Source organism: Protomyctophum bolini, assembly GCF_963924005.1.
Source record: "Protomyctophum bolini genome assembly, chromosome: 21".
In the NCBI taxonomy this organism is placed as follows: Eukaryota; Metazoa; Chordata; class Actinopteri; order Myctophiformes; family Myctophidae; genus Protomyctophum; species Protomyctophum bolini.
Genome location: NC_137882.1, coordinates 12411394 through 12439321, shown reverse-complemented (window position 1 = coordinate 12439321; position 27928 = coordinate 12411394). Strand labels below are relative to the sequence as shown.

The window sequence follows — 27928 nt, the reverse complement described above, 5'->3', positions numbered from 1 at the left end:
GCCTACACAACTTTTGAATTTTTTTAAATGAGCAAAAAATGAGCGAGTTATGATTTAAAGAAAAGTGGAGGAAAAAAAAGAAAACGCAACACACAGACAGCTAGCTAACTAGGCGATTATTTGGCACAATCAATCAAATATAATTACATCGATAACACGCGTAGCCTATAATGTTTCCCCCTCTATATAAAAATGACATAGCCTACCCAGACTTAAAACAAAGTCGGAAAGTGTTTTATCAGCTCCCAAACTTTTTCGTTTGCATGGCCGGTTTGACCTGACGTGATTCTTTCTTTGGCACAATCAATCAAATATAATAGTAGGCTACTAAGCCTACTTTACCGCGGACATGCCGCATTTACCACAAAACATTGGCTTTAGTAATGCGGTTAGCTTATAATATTAGCAAATGTAAGCTAACGGCTGGAGGACTACGGACAATCCGGTCAATAACATCATTACACTTAAACATTAATACAATTATGTCACGTTTACATGCCTAGTCAAGCAGTCTGTACATCGCGTGGGGTCACATATATTAATTACATCGATAACACACGAGAAAAGACGAGTGATCTTGGCTCTTTGCTGGGTGGAAGGAAACAGAAGAACAAGAACAGAAGGCAGCAAGCAGCAACGCGACACTCTTCCATGGCTATGTTGCAATATAGCACTAACAGGCAACGGCAATATATATATTTTTCACATGAATTATTAGTTTTATACATTTTAGGAGTGAAAACATGCGTTTAGAAATGACAACATCTCAGCAGTTCAGACAATGTCCCATTGTTAACAACACACGACACAGACAGCTAGCTAACTAGGCTAGCTAGCTTCTCGCTCCATTGAAACAGAGCATTCAATAACATCCCTCTGGCCTCATCATGGATAACAATCATTGTATTCATATTATCTTATCAAAATAGTAAACAAATTCCAAGTTAATTAACCAGCCAAACATTATACATATATGATTTAATTCGTTGGAAATGGGATGCAGGCTTGGAGGCTTGAACAATGTCGGCTCCAGCTGGAGGGACGAGTGGGGGAGAGAGTGGCCAATCAAATCGCACCAAAAACACGGTCCCCCTGACCGTTCAGCCGACTGAGTAGTAGTGAATTTTTTTCAGACTTGCTAGTGTTAAAGACCTTTTAAGCGTCATACAAAGCCAACTCGAGTTGTGACAAATCATGACAACAAACACAATATTTTGGACCAAACAAAGTGTTTTAACCTTGCGTTTTTTTTCTTCTTTCTAACAGTGTTTATTGTCATGATTTGTCACAACTTGAGTTGGCTTTGTCCGCAGCGTAAACGTCTTTAAATAAATACTTTTTGAAAAGTCTATGAGGAAAATGAACAGGAAATTATTTTCCAGGTCTCTCGAGGGGGCGGGACTGCGACACAATGCACCATTTACCATTTAGAGGGCTTCCGACTAGACTATGGAAAGGCTTGGAGGGTCCTGCCTGTGTGGATCTTGGAGCACAACAAGGCTCATCAGGGGTTAAAAAGATGAGGAAATGTCTACTAGGGATATGTAGTCATTTTCTTTTGATGCCAGGACCTTGAGCTTTTATGGGGTTTGCTCACTCAAGGTGTTGGTGTCATGATATGGCCGGCTTTGTGGGCTATTCAGGGTGGGGGAAACAAAATACAGCTGCCAAAGCACCCAGGGCCTCCAACGTAATCAGCAGTAGTCACTCACAGTCACTCCAATGACCCCACATTACTGGCATCTTATCACAAGATACCATGTCAGTAATAAGGCTTATTTATACCTCATCAGGAGACTTTCAACAAGTGTCAAGCGGACAAAAATAATTACACATTTTAAACTGGAAAAGGTACACTTTTAATAACACAGAAAGGTTTGTTCTTTCTGCATGCTCAAAGCTTGAATCACACATAGATAACGACGAATCAATATGTCGGTTGCTGAGGGGTTCCTATAATTGTAGGGAGTCATCAGTAATTGGGGCTAACAAGGGATCTTACTTGGGGAGGTCTTGTAGCTTACTGGGTACGGAGGGAACAGGTCGAACTGGCTGACAGGTATACCTCCTTCATGTGCTTCCAAATACTTACTGGTATTGATGCTGTTCTCTTGTATTCTTCAATCCTTATATAATAAGGATACTTGTGTAATGTCCAATTACACAAGTATAAGAGAGTATAACTTTATCTACATAAAGGCTTAGTGTTACGTCCAATTCCGACGTTCGGAAAGGGAGGTGATATTTATTTTTCGGAAAACCTGTCTGAAGCGGAGGTTTTTGAGTGGTGCAACCACTCCAAGGAACAGCAATGTCCGTGTTCACCTATGTGTTGGTCTATGTGACGTTAATGTGACTATGATGAGATGCCTGCTAATGAGAAAGAGAGAGACAGGAGGAGGAGGAGGGGGGGTGAGGGGAAAGGGGAGTTGCACCACTCAGTTCACACAGGTGTGATTTTTTTCTGACGTCATTAGGAGCACGTGTTGTGCTTCAGTCCCTTGGGCCTGTATTACTCACCCAGCCATGTGGCTATGAGCACGGCGTCAATGCCCTCGATGGGGTCACAGATACGGGACACCACAGGGTGCACCTGCTGGGCCAGGTAGTACTGGGTGTCCAGGCTGAGGCCTTCCTGCTTCTGGAGCTGCTCCAGGGCATAGGCCCTCTGACTGGCAGACAGCGTGGAGCCATCCTGGATGCGGGAGAGAGCGGGAGAGATAAGGAAAACAAGAGAGATATTTCGTGATGTCACAAAAAAAGTGCACAAGAGCACTACCCAACATACAGTCAAGTATCATTACTGAGTATAAACACACAATAAAGCCTAAAGCTTATTTCCATTGTGGTCTGACAGACAGACAAGAGACGGATAGAGAGAGACAGACAGAAACAGAGCAGGGGTGGAGGTGTGGGTATTAGGTTGTAGTTTGTTTGTCTTTAGGGTAGGGCTGCACAATATATTGTGTATCATCATCTCTTAAGTGCAGATACTAATCATTTAGGATATTGAATTTATAAGATACTGTGTCCCCTATAATGGAAGTACCGGTACTCCTTCATCTTTGTGTAAATTGCTGATATTTTTTTACACAATGTAAGACCGCTCCATCTTATGTCATCATTATAAACTAAAGTTATATTATTTTGTGGTAGGCCTACGGATGCTTCATGCCTTGTCACACACAGAGAGAGGAGGAAAGGTGACTGACTTAAGTGAAAGTATTTTATCTTGCTACCACGCTTGCAATGGTCGTTCACATTACATCAGAGATTTTCTTGTTGATGTCATCCTGGAGCACATACAAATAACATCCAAATCAACAAGTTGGTTTTGGCAATAAATGTTTGAATGTTTACAACGGAAGACTATCATTCACCTTGGTGTCTATTTTCAGAAAACCGCTTCATATTAAAATCAATTAACAATTAACATATTAAGTCAATGTGCTTCAAGTTAATCAAGCTACAACAGGCATCGGGTAGTCCTGCAACTTCCCCCCATTACATAGACTGCTGACTTCATCACCTCCCAAAAGAACAGATTTGACCGGAGCAAAACAATTTTCCCTTGTGGACAAAAAAACAATACATCACACTGTATGGCGCATTGCATGTGCGCGCGCGCGCACACACACACACACACACACACACACACACACACACACACACCTGGCAGATGATGTAGGAGACGGTGTCTCCAGCTTTGACCTTTCGTCCTGCCTGGGAGTTGATCCACAGAGCCACGTGCACGTGAGGCAGACTCTTCTTATCAGGGTAGTCCTGAGGATCTTTAGTCAGAGCCTGGAAAAATGGAGAGATGGTATGAATTTGTGTTCAGTTTTTAAACCGGATTAAAATAGTTTTGCCCTTTCACCCACCAGGCCATTATGTCCATTAGTGAGTAGTTTCATTTATGCATTTTTGCACAGGCATGGAATTGGAGAAAATAAGAAATAAGCAACATACGGCTGTAATAAACAACCCACGAATGCAATAAGAAACCCACGGCTGTAATAAGAAACCCACGGCTGTAATAAGCAACCCACGGCTGCAATAAGCAACCCACGGCTGCAATAAGCAACCCACGGCTGTAATAAGCAACCCACGAATGCAATAAGAAACCCACGAATGTAATAAGCAACCCACGAATGCAATAAGCAACCCACGGCTGCAATAAGCAACCCACGGCTGCAATAAGCAACCCACGGCTGTAATAAGCAACCCACAGCTGCAATAAGAAACCCACGGCTGTAATAAGCAACCCACGGCTGCAATAAGCAATTCACGGCTGTAATAAGCAACTCACGGCTGCAATAAGCAATTCACGGCTGTAATAAGCAACCCACGGCTGTAATAAGCAACCCGCGGCTGCAATAAGAAACCCACGGCTGTAATAAGCAACCCAATATCCAGGGGGAAATTTGTCATAACATACAAAGTTGTCCACCAGAAATAATATCTATGACCCAGTAGGATCACAACCTATATGGACAACTCGGTCAATTTTGTTGCGCAAGTCCAATATGGCCGCTTGGCACCTGTACCAGTTAATCTGGAAGAGGGGGAAGTCCCTCAAGACTTCAAGGATGCATCCATAGTGCATATTTACAAGAGGAAAGGGGACAGGGCATACTGCGATAACCATCACGGTATAGCCCTCATGAACATCACAGGAAAGATCGTAGAAAGAATCATCCTCAACCGGCTAATCAGCCATGCTGAGAATGTTGTCCCTGGATCCCAATGTGGTTTCCACGGAGGCAGAGGTACCTGTGACATGATCTTTTCCATTTGCCAGCTGCAAGAAAAGTGCAGAGAGCAATATGGTGTTTGTCAACCTCACCAAGGCCTTTCACACAGTCAATTGTGACTCGTGAGGGCCTATGGCAGATCCCTGGCAAGTTTGGCTGTCCAGGGGCATTGATCTCTCTCATCGCGTCCTTTCATGACAGGATGCCAGTCCAAGAGAATGATGATGCATCTGAGCCATTCCCAGTCAGGAATGGAATGAAGCTCCTGCTGCATTTTGTCTCCAGTCACAGATTTTCTGGCAGCCTTTGATACAGCTACATGATATTGTCTTGTTCATTGACATAGGCCAGGCTGGCTCTGTAGATGGACAGGGGACTGCGTTCCCGTCACTGAGAGACCATCCATACTCAGTGAAGGAAGGGATGTCCGGCTTGGCGTTGAGTTTGTATTTCTAGCTCATCTGGTTCAGAAGTTAGGGCCAAAACCTATTTTCTTGGTGCTAATATTGTGGCGGCCATATTGGACAACAAAATTGACTGAGTTGTCCTTATAGGTTGTGATCCTACTGGGTCATAGATATTTCTGGTGGACAACTTTGTATGTTATGACAAATGCAGGTCAACCCCCTTTGGCCCCTTGGGTACAAGGCAGTAATAAGCAACCTACGGATGAAATAACACAGGGATACTGTAAGCAACATCTGGCTGTAATAAGCAACCTACGGCTGGAATAAGCAACCTATGGCTGGAAATTCCAACCTATGGTTGGAATAAGACGGACATAAAAAACCATATAAAAAAATCATAAATCATATTAAAAAAAAACATCTTACAAAATTATATAAGAAATCATATACAAATATTTGTATGATTTATATATGATGTTTTATATGATTTTGTGTGTTTTTTGTAAGAACATCTGGTTCCTGTCACTGTGTTTTGGATCTTCAAAATAAGGGTTGAACGGGGGGATATCCTGGCATAGTAATCATTCTTTAATTAATTCAGGCGGCCAAACGGTTAATTTGCAGTCCCTGGTGGATTGGCGTTCCGAGGCTACTGACACAGGAGGGTTTGTTACTAGTCCGCCAACAGTGGCAAACAAGGCCCAAGCTTTAGTTTTTGACAATCTTGTAAGTGAAGAAAGAGCGCCTTGAATTTCCCAGTCCTAAATGATAAATTGTCTTTATCTAAAGTCTCACCTTGTTTATCTCGTACTGGTTCAGTGGTATGTTTCCACTCGCAACCTTCTCTCCCACTTCAACCAGATGTCTCTGGATGTTTTCCACAATGGCATCACGGTTCTGGTCCGACAAGATCTGACCTATGACATAACTGATGCACGGAGAGGAACAACATTACACAACAAGAAATAATGCACTCCTATACAACTACTTTACATGCAGACAAATGAAGATATCAAATTATCTAATGGAGCACCAGAACAATTTTTCTGGAAATAGCTTAAATGCATGTTGGTTCTGAAAGTGAAAGGAGCTGCCAGCCCTATGAAGTGGATACAATTAATCCTGACCTTTGACTTCTGTTCACCGATACCTCTTCTACTGTTGTTCTAGAACCATTCTCATGCTCCACCCGTGTTCTCATTGACGTTAACACTGCCCAGGGCAGCAACAATTACCCCCTATCATTGCAGTAATAGGACATACGTCTCCATAGCACTGTTCCTTTTTAGTTCACTCAGTGACACACTTCAGCTGGTTTTGTGTGGCAGAGGGGTGGAACGGCCTCAATATCGCCGCAGGCCCACTGGTGTTAACCACTTAAACCCTTTATTCTTAGAGAAACTGACCACTTTTTTTCAACACCAAATCTCTTCACCAGAAATAGCAGACACAACGAAACTTTGAGCTTGTAGATCTGCTATCTTTGGTGAATTGGTGAGTATACAAGCTGGAGTTCAACTGGTTAGGCTTTCCTAAGAGATATCCAAGTCTGCTCCAACTGATCTCTCCAAATCAAACACCCGTTAAACTAACTCCCCTCCAACTAAATCTTTAACTTCAATCCAATAAGCCAGTGGTTCTCAAACTTTCAAGGACCTCCATAACGCCAGGAACCCAACCATATACTAACTACTTTCTAATTTCCCTCAAACAAACTCCTCTTCCTAATAGGGATGCCAAAGATTAATCGATTTTCCGATTAATCGTCGGGGTCTCCGAAATCGATTTTAATAATACGTAAGGCTGCATGATATATCAAACATGTACCTTCATCAGAGTGGAGAATATAAGTATAAATCAAGTTGAGCAAAGCCACTCTTCTCTGCCCCTCTCTCTAACAGACACAGTTAACGATCGCTTGTTAAGAGCCTGCCAGACAGACAATCAGATGAAATGAAGGCAGTTGTAGAGTAGAGTGTAGACTAGTGAACTGAACGTTTTCTGTTTATATCAAGTACTTCATACCAGCCCCTTATGAAACTACTTCTCCCCAAATCCAAATGGATTTCATTTTCCATCCTGAATGGCAGTAACTAGCATACAATGATAACTTAGAAGATCTTCAAAGGTTTACTCATCAAAACTGATTATAAAACTGTAACCGTCAAAGCATGCACTCAACAACATATAATGGTTATGTGACCATGGCATGTGCATAATATAAAATCTTAAAAGTTTTATCTGATATTGATTAAAAACTAAAAACAAAAAAAAGAATATTCGATTTGGCTGATGGTCACTTTCTGGCATCCCTACTTCCTAACATGTCTGGTGGCTGACATACTTGCCACACTCCTTGGCCAGGTCACACCAGTCCCTGCGCACGATGTCCAGGCCTTTCAGCTCCTGCTTGGTGCTGTAGCTGCCGTCGCCTTGCTGCTCCACCACCAGGGCGGCGTACTTCTTCTTCTTCAGCAGCAGCAGGGACTTGAAGACGCCGTCGATGTCGATCTCCAGCAGTTTGTACAGCTTGTTGACCTCTGCCTTCACCTGGACGCCGGCAGAACACCAGCAGCAACACAGGTTAAAAACGCTTATTAGCGTGCACACTGCACACACTCTACGTGCTCAAGATCAGTTGTAAACTGCTGTACATGAGTGAAGTAGTAAGTAGTAAGCATTGCCGTGTCATGAAGCCCATAGAGAAAGAGCCTATCTTGTGTTTCTGTAGCGTGGGGCAGCTTGATGTACAAGTACATTCCCCTGCCATGATACACAAGCACTGTTCACCTCCTGGACAAGACACTACCCCACCCACCCGACCCTTGAGAGCCAAGTCAGGACAGGAGGCATTGGGTGCCATATTTATAGTCTTTGGTATGACCCGGCCAGGGAATCAATCAACCTTTATTTATATAGCACATTTACACAACCGAAGTTGGCTTAAATGAAGCACAAAACATGGAATATTTATCTCACGCGCACACACACATTATGTGTGTTTTATACGCTACCTGGGCATGATGGCATTAAATAAACATTCAATTCTATAGGAAATTATTATAGTTAACCTATAGTGCATTTTTCCATATCGTTATCAAAGAGTAACACAATGAGCGCTAGAAACGAGTCAAACAACCCAGAGACTACCCAGCACAACATAAACTGTTAATTAATTACGTTTTTTTTAATTGATATTTAATGTTTCGTCGTTAGTACGAGTCGAATCACCGCCAGCGGAGCTTACGTCAAGGAGGAATCTTAGGAACGCAATGTGTTGACAGCTGGGCGGGACGTATATTAGCGACATTTTTTCATATGTAGTTTCAAGGCAATTGCGGCCACATTAATTCCATTTTCTCCAGAAACTGACTATCAAATATGAATGGACATTATTAACGACGCACAGCCACCCCCCTGACAGAAAGGCCGGGATGATCGGTTTATTTTTTAAACACAGTTCTTATATGAAGCGACCTAAAATCCCCCTATGGGGATTTCAATGCAAATAAAAAAAATACATGAACCTGTGTACTGGCGCCCTCTACTGAAAGTGACATCAAACTTCGGTGCTCTATAGGTGCACACTGGAGCCCTGCCAGGCTGTCTTGGACCCCTGAATGTCACGACTTGTTGATAGACTAGAATTTCGCCCCCCTTCGGGGGGCTCAATCCTAGTGTCGTTGCAGCGCAATATGGGAAGAAGGAAATTGCGTTGACAGAGTTGACAGACTCCACTTCATGTTTCAGCTGTGTTTTTAAACTCAGTAGTGTGCCCTGCACATGTAGTAACGGATGGGTTATAAATTATTATAATAACAGAAAGTGTTTTTTATTTCTCATAAATACGCAAACATGGTGAAACAACTACAGTCACAGAGAGCAGTGCCAAGGTAGCTGCTGCCTGCTAACGATGCAAACAACAGCCTTGCCTGTCGTGTGTGTGTGTGGGGGGGGGGGGGGGGGGGGGGGGGGGGATAGCACTATTTTTCGACATTTTACTGTGTCATAAATATTTACATCTGTAGCCTATATTGTGATTACATTTGACCGTACATTTGACTCTTGTGTTATATTCTTGTGAAATATTCAGTAAAGTATTGTGGTGAAATATTCACCCCAAGTTGATAAGATATGCAGAGAATATAATACCAAGAAGCCCCAGTTTGAAATGCATTAGGCCACAGACCCCCATTTGATACCATTTGCTCTCTGGGAAAATCAGGGTCCATTTGGTTCCATTTGTATGCTCTTGGAGTATGATGACTGTGCTAACAGTATTATCATAAAATATGTCTCAGTTTGAAGATTAAAAAAAACATATTTCATATGTGTGAGCTTGTAAAGGAACGTTCAACCTAGAGACAGTGTTGCCAAGTCTGATCATTATAAGCTACTTTGGACTTGTTTATCTATTGGTAGTCCTTGACATGGAAATGTTTGAGTTCCACTGCTCTGAAACAACATTAGACAACAAAGTTTGACAGTCAACACTATAATTGATTATTTTAAGACTAATTTCCGGACCATTTTTTATTTACCTACTTTGAACTGGCCTATTAACATTTTTATAGACCTGGTTGCTTGTTTCACTCTCACATCCACGATATGTGGCAACCCTGGTCCCTGGTTTGTTTTGCGTGTGGATGTTTTTTGTGTTGCTTTAGCATCTTTAGCACAGTAGCTATCAGAGGCTGCAGTCATGTGGAAGCAGGAGGGAAAAAGGAAAAAAGACGAAAACACACAGCATTGCGCGGCCGCAGATCTGCCCTTAAACGGCAGATCTGTCGTTTTATGGATCATAGAACGAACGTATGCTGTTAGCTTGTTGCCCCCCCCCCCCTCCCTCCCTCTCTCTCTCTCTCTCTCTCTCTCTCTCTCTCTCTCTGACGTTCTCTCTCTCTCGCTCGCGCGCGTTACTCTAACACGTCTTTCTCTCTCTCTCTCTCTCTCTCTCTCTCTCTGTCAGAAAGCGTTGTCAGTTTACTCAGTCACAGCACCGTCACTCCTGTCAGTTATTTCGTCGTGTATCGGTAGCCTATATGAGCCCAATATTGGCGTTACGCATTTCACTTGAATAATGTTGTGTGCGCACGTGCGCACGCTGAGAAAGACAGTTATTTAATGAAACTGAAAATTATAACGTGCTGCGCTGTCTCGCCGCCGTATAGCCATTCCTGTGTGTGTGTGTGTGTGTGTGTATGTGTGTGTGTGTGCGCGTGTGCGCAAGACAGACGTGCGTGTGTGTGCAGGCTGAGAGCTGCTGACTGTGATTGACGTGTGAGCTGGATAAATCAGTGAGAGTTGGAAGAAGCGCACGCAGAGCCAACTCGCAGGCAGTGCCTCAGGCCAGATGCCTGAGAATCGGCACAGGATTCTCTGGGTCACCAGTGTTGGTGTGACACACACGGCTTCCACATTTAGCTTCATACTGGGTGAAAGTGGCGTTCCAAAAATTATTTTTCCCCTCGGAATTCTTATTCACAATGAGATGGAGTTGAGGTGTTTGTGTTTGCTTGCTGGAGCTATAATTAATGTATTTGCATTAAATGTCCACTCGCGCATCGAAGTAAAAAGCAAGATGGCCGATTGTGAGACTGAAAAGTAGCTGTGGGGGCGGGCCTGGTGGGCCTATGAGAACACAGAGCAGTGTTGCCAGGTTTGCGAATTGTAAGCGAGTTGTAGTGTGTGCAAGTAGCCTGGTTAAAAGGGCTTGTTTCTGCCGCTGTTGGGGCAACAGAACATGTCGACCAGTTTCTGTCAACCGCTTTTGGTCAGGTGACCAACTCCACAAATGTTAAATTAGATAAACTGAGCAACATGACCACTCATAAATAAAAAAGAATGCCAGTTAAAACTTAAGCATCCGTGTTTTTATAGATATAAAGGTCACTGTGAATAAAGTGGGATGGGATACGTCCCAGTCTTATTATCTCGTCTGAAGATGAAATCCAGGTAAGGTAATTATTTTTACCCTTTTCTTTGAATGTAGTCCTTAAGCCAATTAATCCACCCTTGCAACTCGGAGGCCTTTTAGTAAGAGTGCCCTGAGAGTGGGATGTCCGAGTTCAATCCCCGGCCGAGTCATACGAAAACAAGAATGAAAAATAAATATTATACCAGCTTGCGCCAAGCTAAAACCGCTGGAAAGTACCGCCATGACTCTTACATCTTACCAAACGTTAAAGAACGCTGGCCCCAGCATATTGCATAAAGTCCCAGTGGTGGTCTACCAGGCATTTTTAATGCTTTCATCATTTTACTTGGAGTACACTGTTTTTTTTAACACTGTTAAAATGTTAGCACTGGTGACACACACACACACACACACACACACACACACACACACACACACACACACACACACACACACACACACACACACACACACACACACACACACACACACACACACACACACACACACACACACACACACACACACACACACACACACACACACACACACACACACACACACACACACACACACACAGACCTTGTTGCCGAGCTTGAAGACTTCCTCCAACAATCTGCTGTTGGTGTTGATCATGATGGAGTCCGTGTCACCGTAGATTACCTCCAGGTTCATCTGATTCAACACAGGACGTCAAACATTAGTGGGTAATAGGAGAGACAAAACACCACCATCACCAATGTCAGAAAGAAATGGACCCATTTTCTCCCCAATTTAGTCATTGTGCTCCCTCTCGCTGACATTCCTCTGAACACTGACAGTTGTGTCCTGTGTGTCCAGCCAGGCCAGAGGCCCGCTGTCATGTTGGGCCCTTCTCGCCTGTGTTTTACCTCTATGCCCACACGCCCTAAAGTTGAAAAGGTGTCAAGATTCCTACATAACTGACATTTGAACAGGTTGTTAATTGTACGGATTAGTGAGGGCACACTGCTGTGCTGTGAGACAAGGTCCAGGTTTATGCAACCACAACTTATTACTGCAATAAGTGCTATTAAAAAAAGTTATGAAACATATCGTTTTAATTGATTATGTACAATTTTGAACAGAGAGCAGGTGCATCCCCACAGTGCGTTTGAAAACCAATGCCGTACTGTAGATAAATAGTTTTTCAATGACTCACCTTCTGAACCATGTCCTTGGTCTGCATCAGAATCTGTAGAAGTGCAGAAACCAAAAATGTATTACATTTTATCAACACTTCCCGTTGTTTTCCAAGGCAACCACGTTGCACTGGACGCATCCGGCATACATTTATGGAATACTTTCATTAACGTAAGTGATTTATTTGATTCGATTACTCTTGGGTAAATGTAATAATGTATGCATGTATAATTCCACCACTTTGGGGTGGGCCCGTCTAGAGTTTGAATGAACAGGTATCAGTCAAAAGGGAGACATAAAAGAGGAAGGACGGGTGGGGAGGATTCAAACATATGGGACGTCAGAACAGGTCAGCTCCATATATGGAGATGGAGGCGTGATGTCACGAGGCATGACCATATATGGAGGCGTGATGTCACGAGGTGTGATGTCACAAAGCGTGACCATATACTGTATGGAGGTGTGACATGACACACGGAAATGCAGGTTTTCAGAGTAAATGCGACCTATGGTCGCAATAAACAAGTTAAAGGTCCATTTTATTTCATCCACAGGTTACGTTTATACACTCTTTCACCCAAACAGATTCACATGCATGATTTAGTGACTCCTAATGGCCTTCATGAACTACAGGATAAGTGATGGACACATTTTATAATTCTGGTAGTGTGTGTGTGCGTGCGTGCATGCGTGCCTGTGGAAAGATCTGTGGCCTCGACAGCCACACAAAGTGGCACCAGCGGCAACAACGCTGCCCCCCCCCCCCCCCCATCCGACCCAAAGCAAGTGTCATCATCGTACACGATGGACAGCTAAGTTGGAGATGGAGGTGTGTGTGCGCGCTCGCGTGCATGAGAGATTTGGTGGTGGTGGTGGTGGTGGGGGGGGGGGGGGTCAGGGTCGCTAATCTGGGGGGAGTCGGTGGGACAGAACGCGGTGTGACCTGTCACCAGCAATCTGCCCCTCAATCAACCACCGACGCATATATCCCGTTAAAACCGGGAAAGCATCCGTGTCATTTTAGATTACAAAATAAAAATAGCAGACATGCAAGCTCGCAGTGCGGCACTTCGTGCTCACAGCATCTGCTATTTCTTTTTTTTAAACACATACCTCGAAAAGAGTGAGAACTACTGATTTAGAGGGCCTTTGTAAAATGGGCCTCCGTTCTTAAGGGGATATACACAGACGGACACGCGGTGCTCCGCGGGGACAAGGACGCGGCTATTTCAGAGAGTGTGAGGGGAGGGGTGGGGCGGAGGTGGCGGAGGCTGGGCGCAGCACAGGGGTGTTCCACTCCCTGAAACCGGAGTGGGACTTAAGCATGCTTTATGGGCTGCTACATACCACTGTCCTGCGAGTGGAGGGAGGGGGGCTCATTACAGAACAGCCTCTTCCATTAGGAACTACAGTCAAGGTCAAGGTCTCTCTCTCTCATACACACACACACACACACACACACACAGGCATCCACATCCAGGCACGCGCACACAAATCTAGGCCAAACTCGATCACCATGAGCACTAAATGGTAGTGGCTAAATCTTTATGCAGACACAATGTCTGCGCAGTAAAATCTGGAGTGTTCATTCACTCTGAAAAGCGCGAAGACTGTCGAATTACAAATTAAATTAACGCTCAGGATGTTACTGTACATTGCTAGTTTTATTGGAAGCGGAGAAGTGGAGGGAAGATGTTGGGAGAGACAATTTGAGAAGTCACCTGGATGGCATCAATCAGCATCAGGTGTGAAACCCCCAAACGTACCAAAACACAGAAGTTGACTGGCAGACAGTCAATGTCTGCTATTTATACATCACTACATAATGCTATATCATTGACCTATGGAGTTATATCAAGGATAGGCTGATTAAAAAAAGGTTATGTCTGTATCAGAAATTACTTTGGACAGGTGATACATTTTAGTTAAAATTGCAGAGTGATGCATTTACCTGGGTTACAACTTCTGATAGAATAGAATGTCGACAGATTTGTCAGTGAATAAATACTTTTTGAAAAGCCTATGGGGAAAATGAATGGGGAATTATTTATTTTCGTTCTGAAAGGGGGGGGGGCAGTGGCGTGCACAGATAGACACTAGGGGGTGCTAGAGCACCACCTGCCCTTGCCCTCTGGACAGCAATGTGCCATTTGGAAGAAATAAATAAAACTTATTTTTTCTTTGTACAGTGTACAGTACAGTAAGTGGACCATGGTGAAATTGATAAATTCTTGATTTAAAAAAAAAGCTTCTAATATATTAATTATGCCCCAAAATCTATAAATCTCACACCATTAAGGCAAACGGCCGGTTCCTCGCGCTGCACAAGGTGCCCTTTTTTCACTTGAGCACCTGTCCCTCTAAATGTCTGTGCACGCCACTGCGGGGCGGGACTGCGAAGAGTTTGTATATTGTTTTTTTCCACCATTGCAGAGTCCCGGGTGGACAGTTCAGTTGGAACTGGATGAATAAAACCAAACAGCAAAAACATTTCCGGGGTTCCGGACAACATTGATTGATTGATTGAAATATTTATTAACAGTTTGTAGAATTACAGTACATTTCAAGCACAAACTCAATACAGAGACTGTCAACTGTGAGTGGACGACCCAATTAAGCATTACACTTGTTTACAACAGGGTCCACATTGTCCACATTGTTCAATTCATCAAAACATCAACACTGATTGGCTGTCAGGACACGATGCATGGAGTCAGGGGGACACGAATTTGTCATTGTATAACAGTATATCTAGTGCTGGCAGCTTTAGATGGTGGGTGAGTGCACCAATTTACCAATTTTGCACCAATTTTCTTTACCAATGAAAAGTTCAGAGCCATTACTGACCATTTAGAAAGAGCAAAGATGAAGAAGAAAGGAGACCAAAAGTACAGTATATCAGGGTTTCTCAAAGTGGGTGCCAGAGAACGCTTTGATACCATTTGGAATTGAACAACTGACCTTGAAATTACAAAAAAATAATCTAAATCCTCCAGTTTTCTGAAATAAATAGACTTAGTTGTAATTGTATAACTCCTGCACTGTCAATCAGCAGCGCTCCACTCTCAGCGCGACGCAAACATCTTTTTTTAAAGCTGGAATAATGCTCTTAAAGAAAATCTCATGATCTCGTGAATGGCCAAGATGGTAACAATAGCCTTTCTCGAGATATCTCGAGGTTGGCATGGATTGTGTTAATATCAAAGAATAACTTGGCGGTCCCCCTGCAAAGATGCCGAGGACAACCCTCTGTTGAATACCCATGCTTTAAACGATCATGCAGCCACCGCAGACTGAAAACATTCAAACTCACTGGCCCAAACCGCTGGCCTAGTGATCCCAGCACCTATAGGCTCCACTGCAGCCTGACAAGAGTGTTTGAGTCCTGATCCATGTCACTCCGTCTCCCTCTCCCCATTTCCTGTCGATATACTGCATCATATACTATCAATAAAGGCAGAAAAGGCCAAAAGATTGTCGTGCAATAGCATGTTATTTAGATAGCAGGATGTTGCTATAAATGCTATGTTTGATGTTTAACTGCTATCCTAGTTACTTTGTAGCACTTAATGGTTTTATTTGCACTCCATTTACTTGACCGCAGCACTTACCCTGTTAGCTGACTTGTTGTCAGGATTCATGCCATTTACTCATTTTCAACATTTTACTACGTCATTAATATACATTAGAGTTGTTGTGTGGAAATAATAAAATCTCTCCCCCATTCTGTGTTGCCTAGAAATGGAGGACTGAAAAAAAATCAGTAACATTATGAAGTACATCTCAGTGACATCATTTCACAAAGATGTACTTGATAATGTTACTATTTTTTCCAGACCTCCAGTTCTAGGCAACACAGAATGGGGTGCGCAACATTTCCACACAACAACTCCAAGGTATATTAATGAAAAATGTTGAAAATTAGTGTATTCCCTTTTAAGTCACACTGGATGAGCACATCTTCTAAACTGTACATTTCTGATCACTCCCAACTTCTAGAACCTACAGCCTGCTTAAAAGTTTAACCAAATCTGTATTAGAAGCTGGACGTGGTACTTTCTTAGGGCAGATTCATACTCCTATTTTAGAGCCGAATGAAAGTCGGTTCGGCTCTGTAGAGCCTACAATGTGACGTTCGGGGGGGCGGGTACCTTCCTAAAGTCGGCTCTTCGGTGCTACTGAAAATTTCGGACGAGCCGAAATCATTTCGGCACTACAGCGCCGAAACAGCGGTATAATAGGAGTATGAATCGGCCCTTAAACTTTGACACGAGTCACACTGATGTAAAAGCCAGGGGGAACCAGAGAAAGAGAGGGAGGGTGGACAGTAGAGACAGAAAAAGAAGAGCACAGAATGGATGGAAAAGGATGGGAGAAGTGATGATGGGGAAAGACACAGAGATGTGGGAAATATACAGAGAGAGGGGGGCGAGATGGGGGAGGATGGCGAGGTGAGAATGCGTTGATGTAATTGATGTGCGGACTCATTTAGACACATTTTCCATGCGCCGTCAGTTGCGGCACGATGTACTGTTCCAAGGAGTGACCCCCGTGAAAGACAAGTCGTTTGACCATGACTCGGGAATGCATGGGTGTGCATGTTTGCTAGTGTGTGCGAGAGAGACAAGGAGCGCTCTTCTTTAAACACATACCACCACCGCACACTCTTACAGACCTAACCAAACATCTCTCCAGGGGGTGTGTGTGTGTGTGTGTGTGTGTGTGTGTGTGTGTGTGTGAGTGTGTGTCCGTAGAGTGCACAACTCATCACTGTACATGCCACCACCACGCACAAACAACTGAACAAGCAGAATGCGAGTGCTCGAGTTACAGTACTTCAAGTTATGACAGCGCTTTTACAGTCAGCCTCGGCTTCCCATCAGAAACAGAAGAGGAGAGAACTGTTATGCCTCGACTTAATCAACTAGTCTTAACTAATTAGCTGTGGAGCTGGGTGATACCTTTAACCTGTGGAAGTCAATTTCCAAATCATCTGTACAGACGTACATGGAGGACATCAGTTTCTCTAGAACAGTCTTCCTGCAGCGCCAGAAATGTTGTGATCTTTCAAGACCCACACAAACATTTTGCTCCATGACGATGCATTGCAAACACCAAACATCCCAAAAGAAAGACAACTCTCCACGCTCATCAGGGGGGGGGAACGATTGTCAACACAATACTATTATTTTTTATAAATCCTTTAACATTAAACTGGACCGGGTTGAATTTGTTTAGACCACATTAAGAAGTGTACTCATAGATTTTAAAAGGCATCTTTTGATCATGTCTGTGAACCTGTGTGTCTGTACTACACTAGCCTGGAACTCACCTATGCTTTCTATGGCATAGGCACTGAGGCAGCTCCGAGAAACTGTGCGCAGCTGCTGGACATGAGACTAATGACGGAGAGAGAGAGGAGTGTGTGTGTGTGTATGGGTGTACGTCAATTTAACAAAAGGTGCAGACGATCAGAAATCAGCAGAGAGTGATCGACGTTTGCGCTACTCTATGCCAAATTGAAGTGGACTCAGACCCAGACTTTTTCTTCTCCCTGGAAATAAAAACGTCTGGGTTTCCGAGGCTAGTACTACCCGAGTTGTGATGTTATTGTGTTGGTGTGTCCTGTGTAACTAATTGACGGGTGGCTCCGTCTTGTTGTGATAACTGCACCGATCCCACCTGTTGTTGTGCTATTTTGCCGTTCTTATCTCTAAGTGATTTATGTGTCATGATGTCATGTCTTCCTTTTATTGAAATCCTCCGACCCTCCGAAAAGGTCTTCTTTGTTTTTTTGTGCCAGGTGGTCGTTTAAAACAAGGTCTTAATTGACCTGCTTGGTTTAATGACTGACACATACACACAGTGACAGACATGCTGCTGTAGATAAGATAGATTGGATAAATGAGGCAGTTGTTGAGAGGTCATCTCCCACAGTCCTCCTTCATTCTTCCACTTTGACACCCCCCACCCCCTCCACCCACACACACACACACACACATGCTACATGCAGGGACACACACTCCAGTGTGCTGATGAGCAGATCAGAGGTGGAATGTTAAACCTCAGAACGGCATGGAGGCCCTCGTAAAAAGAGCCGGGTAGCCTCCAGTGATGATTGTTTTGAAAAGCGCACGGCTGAGAAGCATTTTGAGGATGACAGTGGAAAGCCTGAAATAGTACCAGCAGAGGAACACAGCGCTGTCAAAGGTGCATCTTATGTGTGTAGACGGTTGAGCCCAAAAGCCCAACTGATAAATGGGTTTGGACATAATGTTTCCCTCGGTTGATCAGAATGGTCAATTATGCAGCAGGCGTATCCAGATTTATTTTTACTTTTTAAACATTTTTCATATATTTAAATTTAATTTAGTTTTCCGTTTTCCGTTAAATGTTCTCAAATAAACTCTTTGCACTTTTTTAAACAAAATTATCAATCAAAACATCATTCATCGGTGGTCTAGGACCCTCCAAAATTGGGATTGACATCGAGCCCAAAACAATAATGCTCCATCAGTGTGTCGTCCACAGTAACAGTCTTTGTCGAGTTGTGCTTTCATGCAAACTGTTAATACTTCAAACTGTACATACAAATTGAAGCCGTTGTTAAACACCCCCCCCCCCCCACCCCCACCCAGGCAAATGCCATAGCTGTGTTCTCATGACTGTTGTATGGAGGGTCAATCTATTGTAAAGCCCTGCCTGATTTAATACAACCGGCTAAGCACACGCACACACACACTAAAAATACTATGGTTATGACAGCAATGCTTCCGTGTAATCAATTACAGCCACAGTACTTATGAACAGACAGAGAGGACTCTTCTCATTTGATCACACACTGTTTTTAAACCAGGTTAAAAAGAGGGTTACAGAATCATACCCAAACATTTTAATATCACAAATGTGCTTTTGAAATGTATTTTAAAAGAACCAACATGCACCAACTCAGTCAGTTAGTTTCTGATTAAACCAAAAAACAACATGTTGAAGATAACCATCATTAGAGCGATAAACCAAACCAAATGACATTCTTCATAATAAGCCAACTTCAACAGCTTTTAACCTTGTACACCGATCCAAGGATAATTATAATTATGACAATCTTATCAGACATTTCTATAGCGGCCATCTTAAATTATCACTCAGTATAATGTCGAGGGCTGAATAGCGTTGCCCATTCCATCCATTCAAGCTGCCATACGTGATTACAACCCTCCACCGACCATAAAAGCTAGCTATGCTTTCATTTTATTGTGTTATCAATCACAGTAATTGGTACTAAGCCAGCCGCTCATAGTTCAGATTCTAAAACGGTGTGCTGCTGTCCACCATCAGCATAATACTCTCAACTTCATAGTTTGGCTTGGAAAACCACAACAAAGGCTGGGTGAAACAGAAATCAAGCTAATGCTGAAACCATTCTTTTCCCAGCTTTTTAATAACCGAGAAGCACACTATATACACACACACACACACACACACACACACACACACACACTATAATATATAATAATATATTATATATAATATTTATTATAATTATTATTTTGTATATCAATGCATTGATAAATCTCTTGGTGTAGTGTGAAAATAGTTTTTTTTACTTACTAAAATCAGGCCTGATACTTTCATTTGAATTAAATTAAGCTGGTTGAAATGTGTTCTCTGGTTTCAGGACAGTTATTTTTTTCTAACGCTGGATCCCAAAGGAAAACTTTAACTAATTAATCAATCATTTGTAATAACACGATTGAAACCATATACGGTCCCGTCAATTACGACACTGTAATAAGTGTTATTAAGTGCCAATAATAGCTGTGCCATATGCTAGATCAATCCATTACCAATCATAATCCCTGCCATTAAGCCTGGTCTCAGGTGGCCTCATTAGGATGTGTTACTAAACTTGTAGTTTAGATTCTGAAACCTTGTACCGTCTGCAGTCTGCGAGTGCAGCTGAAATAGCAGCATCTGTCCCATGTGACTATTTGTTAAGCTCATGTCTATCAGGAGCAAAGCCAGCTCTTTAAGAGGCCTAGCAGAGCGTGGAAACATGCAGGCCCCTTAGCGCACACAAACGCAACGGGGTAAGGGTGGCTTATGCACTACTTACACCGTACGTCCGATTCTGGGAAATTCAAAAATGGCTTTTGTGATTCATAAGACATCAATCCAGGGGTGATATAGGACCTGCACGTGCAACACAGGGGGGGCAACAATACGTATTTACCAAGGGTCTGATCCAAGATGACCTTTAGAGCCCCACCTGCACCCTTTGCTGTCACCCAGCTCCTCTTCACCTGTCACTTTCATCCATCCATCACTCTTCACTCATCCATCCTTCACTCTTCACTCATCCATCTTTCACTCATCCATCCCTAATGCTGTGTTCACACTGGCAGCTACAAAGCAATACAAAGTGTTGATCATCAAACATGCTCCATGATGTCAATCAAGCATGTGTCAGATGACGAGCGAGAAGAATATAAAGCCCGCGATTAAAAAAAACATGGAAGTCATGGTAATGGTAATAATTTGTTGTCCCCACATTACGAGCGGTAATTGTGTTGAGAGACAGTGAGTGGAACTGTTTAAAAGGTTCAATGACACGCCCCGAAAATATCATTACTGTACATCACGTGGTCCAAGTCTGAAAACTCACGTGACGGGCGCACTGAGCACTGGATACTAGGCTTAGTAGACTAGCAGGTTGGGCTAGTCATTTGGATGGCAGATTACTTAGCATTCGTTCTGGCTACATATGGCATTAAAAAAAAATATATATATTAGTATATAAGTTATAATGCAATTGAGTTGCTGTGTTTGTTTTTAGGGTAACTATTGCATAATCACAATATCACACTCTAGTCCCACTCCCACTCCTCTGGCCCCCACACTTCTCCCGGTAATCTCCCCGGCTTGAGATGCCGTGTTCCTGGACAGAATTCAGGCTCAGCCTCCCAGGACACCCATAGCGTATAGCATTTCTCATAAATGTAATGAATAATCATAAACAAACTATTTCACATGAAACAATGTTGGTAAAACTAAGACATTTGAGGGCAAATATATATTTTATATGTGTAGTGGGATGGAACCAGAGTCTCCCACTCGCCAGACTGACACACAACCTGTCGTGCCAATAGAGCTGAGCCCGATTGGCAGGGCTGTTGTGGGCCGCGTCTTGGATGGGGGCTACAGATTAAAATACGTTATCTGTGTAAAGTCACTTCCTGGTTTAGTGGTGCGAGGCTGTGCGAGCGAGGGGATACATAAAGGCAGGGAAATGTTTATCTCGGGAGTGGGAGGAGTCGTATCAATACAGTAGGGATAAATACAATATGCCCCAGACTGCTGCATGACGTCATCACAACATGCACTTGATGTACAGCATCATAATGATAAAATCGGGCTGTGTCATGCCCCCTTTAAACACGGTTTTGTGTAGCTGCAGTTGAAGCCACCTCAACTTGGATAGTTTTGGATGGCTTTGTAGCAGCTTTGGAGCTTCATGTCGCCGTCTTCCTTTGTAAATGAAAGGTAGCTCGCAGCTTGAGAACATAGGGAGTCCACCAACACGCCTCAAGCCTGAAACAGCTAGTCCGGTGCGTCACAGGAGCAGGGACAACAGTTGCAGAAGAAGGAAAAGTTGCTAGTATAAATAATAATGACTGACGTTTTGATCTTGCGATCTTCCTCAGAGTCCTGAGTAGCTTATTGTAGCCGCCAGTCTTCATGCCATCCATCCATCCATTCTTCATGTCATACAATAATGTCAACTACAAGCTCATGTCATTGTCAGGCTGTTTTTAAACACAAGGACAGGGACTCAATTACAGCAGAGTGACTTCTGAGAGACAACCTCCACCCTGAGAAATGCCACGCGCAAGCACCACACGGCTGGACACACACCCATACGCACACACCCCCCCCCCCCCCCCCCCATGCACGCACGCACACACCCACACACACCTGTTGAGGGATGTCTGAACTGCTGGCAAAGGGTGTCAGAGGTCAAACTAATCTGCGGTCCAGAACAATCAGCAGCTTCCACAGACTGGTGTTGTTAACATCACTCGATTAGCAAGAGACACGCACACATACTTCATTAATCCCAGACCAGAAAGCACACCAAAAAAAGGAAATATGGCTGTAGATCAGCGATTCACAACCTGTAGGCCAAGGATATTGTGTGCCCCCTCAAATAATTGGCAAAACACAAAGATTGTATTGATAATTTCACATTAACTTTCAAGATTTTCAAGTGAGCCCTGGTCCAGTAAAAGTTGACAACCACTTGCCAATTATTCGAACAATTTCACAATCTGTTAATCTGTCAATTATTGAATGAATAATTCAGTGAATATGGGATTAATTAATGTAGTATTTTGAAATAATACGACAAGTTAGTTTGGATTCAGATCCAAACAGACACCTAGTTGTCACAAACTACTTCATAATATCTGCTAGGCCAGAAGGGTGGGAGGCGGAGATTATGTTTTCAACCGTTTTCAGCTTCAACATTCAAACATAATATTAACAACTTTGTTGTTAGGCATGTTGCCGCCGCCTACAGCTGGAATTCCCTGTCAATGCAGCTGGCTTCTCAGCGTGACTTGTGTAGTTTTGAGGAAGTGGAGTGTTAAGAGAATAATGGTGGTTTATCCGGAAACAATCCAGATTTCACCTATATAGTACAACAACAAAAATGTGCTCGTCATGTGCTTACTTGTCATGTGGTCAGAGTACAGCAGCAATTTGTTGTTACCGAGAGCCACACTCCTTTGCTCCCATTTTCACCCCCCTTGTAGCTCGACAAATACTGCATAATGGTAGTAGGGGTCCTTGAAGTTAACACAAAGTACACTATCAGACAGTTATACGTTGAACTTGATACATTTTGTCGATTGTACCAGCCAAGCTAGTTCAAGTTCCTTTTCTCCAAGGGCTGATTATATCATTAAATAAGGAGTGCTGTGGACACAGGGTGGCAGTTAGGCGTCAAGTGCCTTGCTCAGGGACAAATCGAGGAGCCGAGGATCAAACCGGGTTACCTTCCATCCACTCTACCTACTGAGCCACGGCTGCCCCAGGTGAAACAAATTCACTTGTGAAGTGGATTAGATTGATTGGTGGACAAATAAAAAGTATATTTCCCTGGAGCCAGTGGAACACGCACTGCAGCAGCCTATTATAAGTACACACGTGTACATTACGGAGCGTTTCATGTATCTTCTTCTCTGCCCCCAACTGTTCTCTGGCGAACATACAAAGGAACCCAAAATAAAACACTGCAGGGTTGGGGGTGCATCAATCTGTGGCGGAGTGGCGGACCCTCAGCTGTGTAACCCTAAACCTTCACCTTCCTCTTAATGCCCATCATCCCCCCTTAATACCCACACATACCAGGACATAACAGGACCACAACAAATGGTTCCCCGACAAAGGGCAGAGTTCGACCAGTCGCTCACACCGCAGTGCAGCATGGCGTGCATGCGCACGCACACACACACACACACACACACACACGTAATCACAAGAGACATGCAGAGATACAGATAAGATACTGACAAAGCACACACACACACACACACACACACACACACACACACACACCGCCACCACCACCCACAGTGACATTCTGCACAAACAACGTGGCTATTGGCTAATGGAGGTAACTGGGGGCTTTCCCTTCTTAACTTGGCAAATCTGATCAGAAGAGCCGTGGCCAAGGGTCTGTCAACTCCTCCTAAGACCCCTCGCCTTAACCCGTCCTCGGGCTAGAAAAACGACTGTGGGCCCTGGCCTGACCTACTCTCCCACAGGGGCGGGGTGAGGAGTGAGGATAAGGTGTTAGGCCGCGGCTTAAAACAAGAGTGACAGAAAGACGAGACCTCGTCCAATCAATAAATACGCAGAACACACGCGCGCACAGACACACACACACACACACACACACACACACACACACACACACACACACAGTGTGCCCCCACAGGAGAGGGGGGACGACATCAAGGAAGGGGTGGGATGAGGGGGATTTACATTGCTGGTCGGTGTCCATGTTGCAATTATAAAAATAAAAAGCCTCCTAAATCACCATGTGAAAGTAGAGTGCAAATGTGATGATTAAAATGGGGGCAGGAGGTGCCAACGGCAATACCCACAAATACACTAGAATCCCGGCTATAAATGCCAGCTGGTAATTTTGGAACGCTGCGATCGCAAACTACCATGAACCACTTGGCCCCGGGCCGCTGAACACAACTTCGGGCTCCAGTTTAACGCCTTTAAACAGTATGTTTGAAGATACATTTTACGTAGATTAGATTTGCCATCATTATACTGAGGCGCACGGGGTGATGTGACCCTAACTTAAACCCACAACACCACATGATGACCCGACTGTTGTTGCTAGTCTTTCAGGTTGTTTCAGTCAGAATAACCAATTACAGAGAAGCACGTTTGTTCTGCTAACCAAACCAAACAAGAGATTATTGTTATTAAGACCTATATTAAGATGCACGAGGCCAGATAAGATATGTCCTTTATTGTCCACAATGGAAATTCATTGTTCTCAGGTCAATACAGACATAAGACGATAAAGACAGAGCAAATACTTAAACACCACATATAAATGACACCAAGGTATTAAAACGGGACCTAACTAGTAGTAACCTCAATTGTGTTAGTTAAGCGTTTGGTTCTATATGGTCTTCGTGCACGCAGTTTATGCCCTGGACTTCTTCATTCGTCGGCTAAAGGGGGAACGGGAGCGTTTTGCTCCATTAGTATATTAGCGCTGTCCAGATTAACCTGCAGTATAAATAGCCGTATCTGTGATCATAGCTACACAGTAAACACCAGGAAACAGCCAGGCAGAGAGTCATGACAGCCTGCGGCATCAGTAGTCGGTTCGCAAACTTTTTCATGTGAAGGACCATCAAATTCATGTGCATTTGCCCGCGTACCCCTTTGAAATACTTTGCCAGGTAAACCAGATTTGTATAGAGGGTATGCTCATGCTCAAAGTGAATGGCACGTCCGAGTGGCAAGTCAAGAGTTTTTTAACATGGTTTAATACAAATCAGATACGACTTTTCGGTTTGGATGTATGGGCTGTCAAGGCCAGAAAGTAGTTTTTTGCCACTCAGTAGGCATTCCTGCATAACTTCCAGGTTCGATGATGATGTCACGCGCATACCCTCTATTGTTAAAATGTTTAAAACATATTAAAATGGATATACGGTTAAAGTGGTTAAATTATTGTGATGATACATGAACTCCTTTTGCTGGAGATCCCCAGGGAAACTCCTCAGGGAACCCTGGAGGTCCTCGGACCCCACATTGAGAACCACTGTTTCCCAATACACTGTTTGGATCACAGAACAATGTTTATGTAGCCTGGCTCCTATGGCGGTGTTAGAATCTGATGTATAGCGGCTGATTGGCCATCATCGACGTTTCATCTCGATAACATTAAAACAACAAAAATGGCTGCCCCCACTGTGGTAACTTGCGACCGTATCAATCGGGGTATTAAATCGTCATGTTCTTTACAGAAACAACAGGTTTCCAACATATTTTATCATGTTTTTTAGATGCTAGGAGCTTAGCAACTGGGTTAGCTACATTGACAACGACGTCATCGGTTTTGCTACCATGTTGATTGGTTGGTGTGAACCAATCGCAGAAGACTGTCACTTTGGCACGCCCATCCCAGAAACTGGTGCCGTGGGAAGGGCTTTCAGTCTGAATGAGGAAGTGAAACAAATGAAAATTCAGTGCGAGTGTCAGGCAAACTATTATGGGTCACGGCTCCAGTAAAAATGCCATCTTTTCCTATATTTTAAAAACAAACAAATGTCCTTAAATAAAATATAATAATTAAGAATAGTGAAAATAGCTGGTCTACAAGCTGGCAACACGGCTCGAAGTGACACATTGTCCCGGTCAAACGGCTTTTGGGTCTCGATCTGAAAGTTTGGGAACCACTGTCCTAGAGTATCATCTCCCATCATTCTCCATTGTATTCAGTCAGAGTATTTATGAATGCCATAAAATAAGATTTAGAATCTAAACCTTATTTTATGGCATTCATAAATACTCTCTTTAGATCATAGCAGCATTATATATGTTGTTTGACATGTTGACAATCCTGATGCAGATCAGGGAATATAATTCGAACCCAGGTTTTCCACAAAACAGAGAACTGTTACAAACGCACGTATAGAGTAACATGTGGAAACTTTGCATGGCCTCTGACACAGAAGCCGTGCATGCTACACTGATCCTGTTTAATCCCAGGCCTTATTACATTTACGTCATTCAATGTAACACTTTAGGAGAGAAAAGAAAGCACTAATAGGTCTATAGAACACCCTAATCACGAAGCAAAAGACATGCTCCGGGTGTGGTAAACAACATGCATGCACACACAATAAAATCTGCAGTGTTAAATTGACTGTGAGAATCTGCAGTGTGAGAGACAGGGACTGGGGGGGGTGGTAAAGTGTAATGTAACTAACCCATTCACCCCTGGCTGTTGACAAGAATACAAGTAGTAAGCCTGGACCCGCTTATTTTGGGGGGGCATTACACCTGTACCAATTCATCAAACACACGCCTTCTACTATGTAGATCTGTCAACTGGACAAGGAGCATGACTTGAGGCACAAATAGCCCAAGCAAATATAACACGCACACATTCAGAACGCGCACACACACATACACGGAAAGCTGTTGTGCGAGTGAAGTTACTGCCCTGCCCTCTATTAGGAAGCACAATGTGTGTGTAAGGAGATCATAATAAAAGGCTCCCCTGGGGCGCCAGTCCAACGCCACTGTGCTGAGCGCGTGTATTGTTAGAGCTCATTAAATGAACACATGAACACCACCGCTGGCATGGAGCGACGGCGTGTGTGTGTGTGTGTGGTGGGAGTGTTCAGTTACCCATACAATACCATCATATCCAAAAATAGCCGTTTTATGTCATGCAATCCACACTTGTACGTCTGTCTGTGTAGGCTCACTTTATATACGCCCGTGTTGAGAGAGCTCATTACACGATCACACTTTACATAGCGTGTGTGTGGTATTATGTTAACGTTACATGGGCCGGTTTCACAGAATTAAAATCAGGTTTCATATTTATGACAAAAGAAAGTCAGACACAGAGAGAGAGAAATGAAAAAAGGAGAGAGACAGAAGGGGGTGTAGCTAGAGAGAGAGAGAGAGAGGTATGTAGAGACTAGAGAGAGAAATGAGGAGGGGATAAAGAAAGTGAGGAAAGAGGGAAGAGAAGTGTTTGAGGGTGAACTGAGGGATGTGGAACTTGATCCAGCAGTTCCCTCTAGTGGAGGTGGAGTGGAAGTCATTTTAGGATTTGAGCATCAACCTGAGATTCACCCTAACCTAACAACCGCACGCAGAAGCCACGGGTGATTTGTAACGGCAACACATGTCGGGTGCGACGTGTTGTCGGCCTCATGACCGTAGGACTGGTGTGTCTAACCAACACATGCACCCCAATGTTCAACTAGGATGGTCGTGGGCGTCGTTAGGTTAAGTTTAAGTAACAGGTTTATAGGGTTATTCCCGATCTATCGATCATACACACACTCGTCCGAGTGCTCCAGCGACTGAGCTACAACATAATTTATCTCATTATGTTGTTGATGCATGCA

At 43.5% G+C, this 27928-nt stretch overlaps 1 protein-coding gene across 3 annotated transcripts in view; it reads right to left on the bottom strand.

The window, feature by feature from the left end:
- Window positions 1-27928, bottom strand: part of pola1 (polymerase (DNA directed), alpha 1) — a 79319-nt gene that overhangs the window by 36285 nt on the left and 15106 nt on the right. For all 3 annotated transcript variants that reach the window (XR_013966164.1, XM_080793985.1, XM_080793986.1), the window contains exons 27-32: window positions 12259-12291; window positions 11661-11753; window positions 7506-7711; window positions 5957-6089; window positions 3673-3804; window positions 2521-2695 (exon numbers count right to left, since the gene is read on the bottom strand). Coding sequence is in view for 2 of the 3 variants with exons in the window: in XM_080793985.1 (XP_080650111.1) it covers window positions 2521-2695; window positions 3673-3804; window positions 5957-6089; window positions 7506-7711; window positions 11661-11753; window positions 12259-12291 (772 nt within the window). In the remaining variant the exon portion in view is untranslated. The remainder of the gene's footprint in view (window positions 1-2520; window positions 2696-3672; window positions 3805-5956; window positions 6090-7505; window positions 7712-11660; window positions 11754-12258; window positions 12292-27928) is intronic.